General features: G+C 48.6%; 1 protein-coding gene across 1 annotated transcript; it reads right to left on the bottom strand.

Annotated features, from left to right (window-relative positions):
- Positions 1 to 788: 788 nt before the first annotated feature.
- Positions 789 to 2853, bottom strand: LOC120704944 (protein trichome birefringence-like 5). The gene is made up of 5 exons (XM_039989495.1): positions 2299 to 2853; positions 2035 to 2227; positions 1726 to 1919; positions 1425 to 1583; positions 789 to 1333 (listed from the first exon to the last, which is right to left on the bottom strand). The coding sequence occupies exons 1-5, from the start codon at positions 2784 to 2786 to the stop codon at positions 994 to 996; spliced, it is 1374 nt and encodes a 457-aa protein (XP_039845429.1). The 5' UTR covers positions 2787 to 2853; the 3' UTR covers positions 789 to 993.
- Between the last annotated feature and the right edge of the window lie 3147 nt (positions 2854 to 6000).

Genomic DNA, 6000 nt, shown 5'->3' with positions numbered 1-6000 from the left:
GCACAAACTCATTTGAAACGTAGTTAAAGGGTTAAATTTAAATTCTTGACAAATGTGCATTATTGCTCTATTTGAATCCAAATTCAATTTTTTCTTAAATTTTTGTGTAGCAGCTTGAAAAAACTTTGAACATGAAAGTTGTTCATCATTTGAAACCCTACAATTTTGGTTTTATGTAAAAGTTCATTTGAGCTACGGTTTGAAATTTATTTTTAAAGCCGGTTTGTTACAATTTGAATTAATTCGTCATTTTATGTGACATTTATTCAATGCATGTTTGAATGTCCTAATGGATTTATGCAACATCATCTAGAGTGTGTATTGATGCATTTCATGGTAAGCGTGAAAAGTATACTAGCTCTTCATAAAATGTGTATTTGCTCTCAACTACAAGCACATACATACACGCACACATGCAACTATTTAAATTTTTCTTGGTTAATGACGCATGATAACAGGTTAAATTCCTCTTGCTTAGTAGTTTAATTACCTGGGCTGTCACACCCATGACGCGCGTACAAGTTTTCTTGCCTGTGATTCGCAACACGGACATGACTCATCAAGTATTTTGATATACATGTCATTTTCCCTCCTATTGCATTTTATTTCTTTAAAAAATTGTTTTCAAGATTTACGGGGTTACCATTCCAACTATATGCTGCGAGCTAACATCAGCAACAGCAACGCGAGTTATCGACTTCCTCTGTTCCAATATGCAAGCCATTGAAATTTTATACTAAGTCAAACTTCCTTATCCTGAACCAAACTGATAAAAAAAATGCACCACATCTACAAACACCAAATCAATTATTAAATCCATGGTACAAATGTTTATTTGTATTGTAGATGACAATATATTTTTTTATAAATTCGATAACAATTAGAGAAATTTAACTTATAACCAAACCAAAATTAAAATGATTTTCGTCATTAACAAGTCTTTGCTAGCTCGAGATAAACTGACATGTCTAGAAATTGCTTGCTCTGAATCTCTCATCTGTATTTCCATGTGATCGGGTTGGGTTCCAAGACAAGAGAGGCATAGATGAGCTCGTTCCACGCGTCCGGCACGCCGGGGAGGCACCAGTGGCTGCAGTCCTGCTTCCTCCTCGACACCTTCTTCCTGTTCCTCGCCTTGCCGTACACCGACGGGTGCCCGTCCCTGCGGAAGTTGGTCAGCCTCGTCACGTTCAGCAGCCGCACCGGGAACCGCATCCCGCCGATGGCCTTCTCCACGATCCTCATCTTCAGAGGGTAGCTGTCGATGATGGCGCCTCTGAACGCCGGCTCCGTCTCGCCGTTGCACGAGCCACCGGAGTCCCAGTCGCCTCCCCTGCGCCGAAAAATTTCATGTGAAATCATTCTCGCAACGCCCCAGCCCCAGCTTCTTCATCAGCAGAATTAGCCGGCCGGGGGTCCCTCACCTGAAATGGGCAGTGGAGTATCCTCGGTAGAAGACGACGCTTGCCGTCGGGTCCATGTTCTTGTCGATCCAGCGAGCCCATGTCTTGAGCGCTCGCCTGTAGGCCTCCGTCGAGTCGAATTGGGGGTACAGCGTGTCGCCTTCTTTGTAGTAGTTCTTCCTGCGAGCATTGTTCAAGAATCAAAACTTTTTTTTTTCTTTTTGAAAAGAAGCGAATCAAAGGGTAAGCAGGAGCTCATTGTAAGCTGCCTGCAAACTGGTGAAATCGATCAGTCAAGCCATGACATTTTTTGCCTGCGTACCCCCTCGCCGTCTTGCCGTGCGTCCACCAGTGGCCGGTGTTGAAGACGAGCACGTCGGCCTTCTTCCACCGGCTGGCCGTCTTGTCGATGCGGTCGATGTGGAGGATGGGGTTGGAGTTCTTCTGCCGGTTGAAGCGCACCCCTTCGCGGACCAGGAAATGCGACCGCACGAACTCCACGGTGCAGTCGTAGTCCTACGGATGTTGATGGCACTGCCCGAGTTCACATCATCTTCCATTTTCCGGCGTTAATTTATTTGCAGGCCATTAATTAGAATAGAGCGACGTAGATGAATGGTGGATTAATTACCGCGAACTTGAAGACGAAGTAGCCTCGGCCCTTGCTGATCCTGTACCCGTGCGTCTCGAACATCCGGGACTTGTCCGGCAGCGCCTCGCGCAGGATGCAGAGCATGGACTCGAACTGGTTCCGGTTCATGGAGTCGCCGACGAGCATCAGCCGCTTGCCGCGCAGCCGCGTCAGGAAGTCCGTCGCGTTGAACCTACGGACCTAGCGCGCCAATCAGCAACAGCAAAGGCTACGGTGAGTGCGACGTTGATGGGCGGCCGGTACCTGGGGAGGCTGCAGTGGCGCGGCGCCCAGCGCCACCGCGTGTACCCGTCGTCCGGCCGGCCGTTCGCCGCGCAGGAGTAGGCCTCGTCCACGTAGGGGCACGTCCCCGGCGCGTACAGCGGCCGCGCCTCCTCGTCCCGCACCCACCCCCCGTCGTACACGTCGCACCACCCGCTTTCAGTTTCGCCCGCCATGTCGTCGTCCTCCGCCATGGTCTGTGCAGGCGGTGGTGGAGAGGGAGACCGCGGCGGAGTCCGTGTCGGTGTCTGCGGTAGCGCGGTTGGATGCGGCGGTGTTGGGGCGCGAGGCGGCGGAGCCGTCTGTGTCAGTGGGGACGGGAGCCAGCTGAGGCGGTGGAGGGAGAGCGCCAGCGGGGAGGCGGAGGCGGCGGAGCGGAGGAGGAGGGGGAGCGCGAGAGGGAGGATGAACGGGACGGAGATGAAGGCGGCGAGGAGCGGGCCGGCCAGGCGCCACGGGAGCCGCGGCATGGCCGGCGCGAGCAGTGACGCTGCGAGGTTCGCGGCCGGCGGTGAACGATGAGGCGCGCACGGGTTGGATCCAGCGAGCAAGAGAGCCGGAGGAGTGGATGGCGCGAGCCGCGCGAGATGCGCCCGGCGGTTTGACTCTGGGCTCTTCCGATGCCGCCATTGCCAGAGCGTTGTGAGAGCTCGTGGGCCGTTCTCGAGTGCTGCCCTGCCCGTTCGTCGTGTGGGTCCTGTGGGCTCGGGCTCTTGCAAATCCACCGACTGCGTGGCGGACTGAATTAAGGAGAGATTTTTTTTCTATCACATCAAAAGAAATCTTAATATTTTAAAATATTAAATAAAATCTGTTTATAATTTTTTTTGACAGCTGAGGGCTAATTCGCGAGACGAATCTAATGAGTCTAATTAATCTATAATTTGCTATAGTAATACTATAGTAACTATCTACTAACCATGAATTAATATATCTCATTAGATTCGTTTCACAATTTAGCCCCAGAGTTCTACATTTAGTTTTATAATTAATTTTTATTTAATATTTTTAAATATTAAGATTCTTTTTGATATGAAATGGACTAAAGTTTAGCTCTAGAACCAAACAACTCCTAAACTGCCAGCACAAACAGAGCAGGTTGAATTAAATACAAACCGAGCAGGTTGAATTAAATCATCAGCACGAACGATCATACATCGTCTCCTCAACTGCTCATCTCGTTCCCTCGAAGCGTCACGGAGCCCATTACATCCTTTTCCGATGATTTCCAAAAACCAAATGCGACATCTAAAATAGGGTAATTTTTTGTATTCTCTCTATAATTTTTATAAAAATAAAATATTATATTTTTAACTCTTCAAAAAAATTAGAATAATTTACAATTTGAAATTGAGAGAATACTCTGCAAGTCTCCCCCATATTGGCGCCAAATCGAACCGAAAGCCGGCGCCGTAGGCCTTGTTTGGTTGGTGCTAGATTTCTAGCACCAATGAATAGTAAACAACTTTGACCGTTAATTATGGTGTCAAACAAAGTCAGTTTACAAAACCAACTTCAGAATCCCCGTGCTAGTGACCTGAAGAATCTAATGAGTCCTTTGACCGCGCGATTAGAGAATGGTTACTGTAGCATCATTGTAGTAAATCATCGATTAATTACCGTCATTAAATTCGTCGCGAAAAGTTACACCCATCCCTAAAAAGATTTTGCAATTTGACTTCATTTAGTACTTCATGCATGTGAGATTCTTTTTCGAGAAGTGTGCGTGCTAGAAAACTAGCATTGCCAAACAAGGCCGTAGTCAGGTCTGGTCCGGGATTGCGGTTCCCTCGCGACTCGTGCCATACGAGTCTCGACCCAAGGCACCCAATCGAAATATTAAACGCCACGGCGTCTATTTGTCCACATGCAAATAGAAGTCATACTATTGTACTTGATTATATTTAGATAATATTTTTTAAAATATTTTTAATTGTTCCAATTTTTTTTATATTTAGATATTTCTTGAAATGTTTTTATTTATTCTGAAATTTGTCTTTTTTAAAATATTTTATTTTATTTTAGAATAATTTCTATTTTTATATTTTTAATGGACTTGTGCGATAGTACAACTTCCTGCAATGCGATAAATAGATGCGCCACTGCCTGCTCGTCGCGTGTCGCTCTCTGTGCTGGTTACGATTATGAGCGCACGGGATCCTGTGGCCACGACGCTTCCGACTTCCCCGCCGCGCGTCGCCACCTCCCGGCCACCAACGCCGCGTCGCCACGCGCCGACCCGACCCGACCCAACCCCGCCGCCCCGGACCAACCCGGCGCACTACTAGCGAACAACCCGTGCTGTCCCCGCGACGCAAGCACGGTGGCCGTCCGGCGAGGTACGCTGCGTCGAAATCCCGCCCGGTCCAGACGCCGGTCCGGCACCCGCACCGGCAGTCACAGTTGCAGAGAGGCTTGCACGGCTGGAGCTAGAGCCCTCCCGCGAACCCGCCCCGTGCGTCCCGTCCTGGCACCGGACGAACCTGGGGGGGCGCGTCCACCCTGTCACGCCCCGGTACACGCCCGGCCCCAGCGCGTCCCCCGCGGGCGTACGACCGGGGGGCGGCACCGGGAGTTGGACTTTGTCCGCGCTCTCGCATCCGGCGCGTGCCCATCTCGCCGGCCCCCGTCGCTCTCTGCTCCCTCCCTTTCGCTTATGGCGAGTTGTTTTTCGAGTTGCCGGGGTGCCGGTGGGCGCCGGGGCGGCGGGCGGTGGCCGGCCTCAAGGCCCTCTACGGATGGTACGTCGGCTGTCCCAGCCGCCCTTCGCGTCACCTTTCGGCGCGATCGCATTTTCTTTTCTCTGTTGGAGTGGATGGAGATGGAGGGATGGGTGGCTCCGAGCGGAAGGGGCGCGCCAAAAGTGGTACGAAAGCCTCTTGGCATTGGTTTCCTTCCTCGGCATACTTTTGGTAAGAACATATGTGCGCGTTGGCAGGCCCAGCTGGCATGGCGAGTAAAACCTTTCCACGCTTGCGTTTCCTCCATGAATGGAATGGCTAATGGCATGTGTTCATGCCTGGCTAATTCGGAAGCTGAACCATTTTCTTTTAGCATGGTGGTAGGGATCGTAGAGATGCAGTTTACAAATTATAATTAGTTTATAAATTACCTGGCTCGACGAGGTATATATTTTCATTTTTCTTTTTGTTCTTAGTTTGCTTTCAGAAGCGGAATAGTAACGGAAGCTTCCTCGTAAATTGTATGTTTTCCATAGATGTAATCATCCATCGCGGCATATTTCATATCCACTCGAAAAACATAAGGTATTTTTCTACGAACGGAATGACCAATTGCAGTGTTGTGTGTTTTGTGCTGGGCTAGTTTTGAAGTTGAAAGCCACTTACCATGATGGTCGAGTTGCGAAAAATGCAATTTAAGTATCGTTATTTTACAAGCTCTGGTTGCAATGTGGTGCACATGCCTATCTTAATATTTCTTTATTTGTAGCCTTTTAAATTAGAGGCGTAATCGGAGTTTCCTGGTAAATAAATTTTTTATTTTTCATAACAGCCACGCTAACGGTCAAATTAATTCAAGCCATTTCGCACGCCACATTTCATATCTACCTGTGAAAAACATATTGTTGGTTTGAACCATTCTCATCCCAAAATCAAATGTGCCATGTAATTAAATTCAAGCCTTTTTAAACAATCTCATTTTTGTCGAAAGCGACATCTCATT

This window comes from Panicum virgatum, chromosome 4K, assembly GCF_016808335.1.
Source record: "Panicum virgatum strain AP13 chromosome 4K, P.virgatum_v5, whole genome shotgun sequence".
In the NCBI taxonomy this organism is placed as follows: domain Eukaryota; kingdom Viridiplantae; phylum Streptophyta; class Magnoliopsida; order Poales; family Poaceae; genus Panicum; species Panicum virgatum.
Note: the sequence above shows the minus strand (reverse complement) of the source record. Positions and strands in the feature narration are given on the sequence as shown.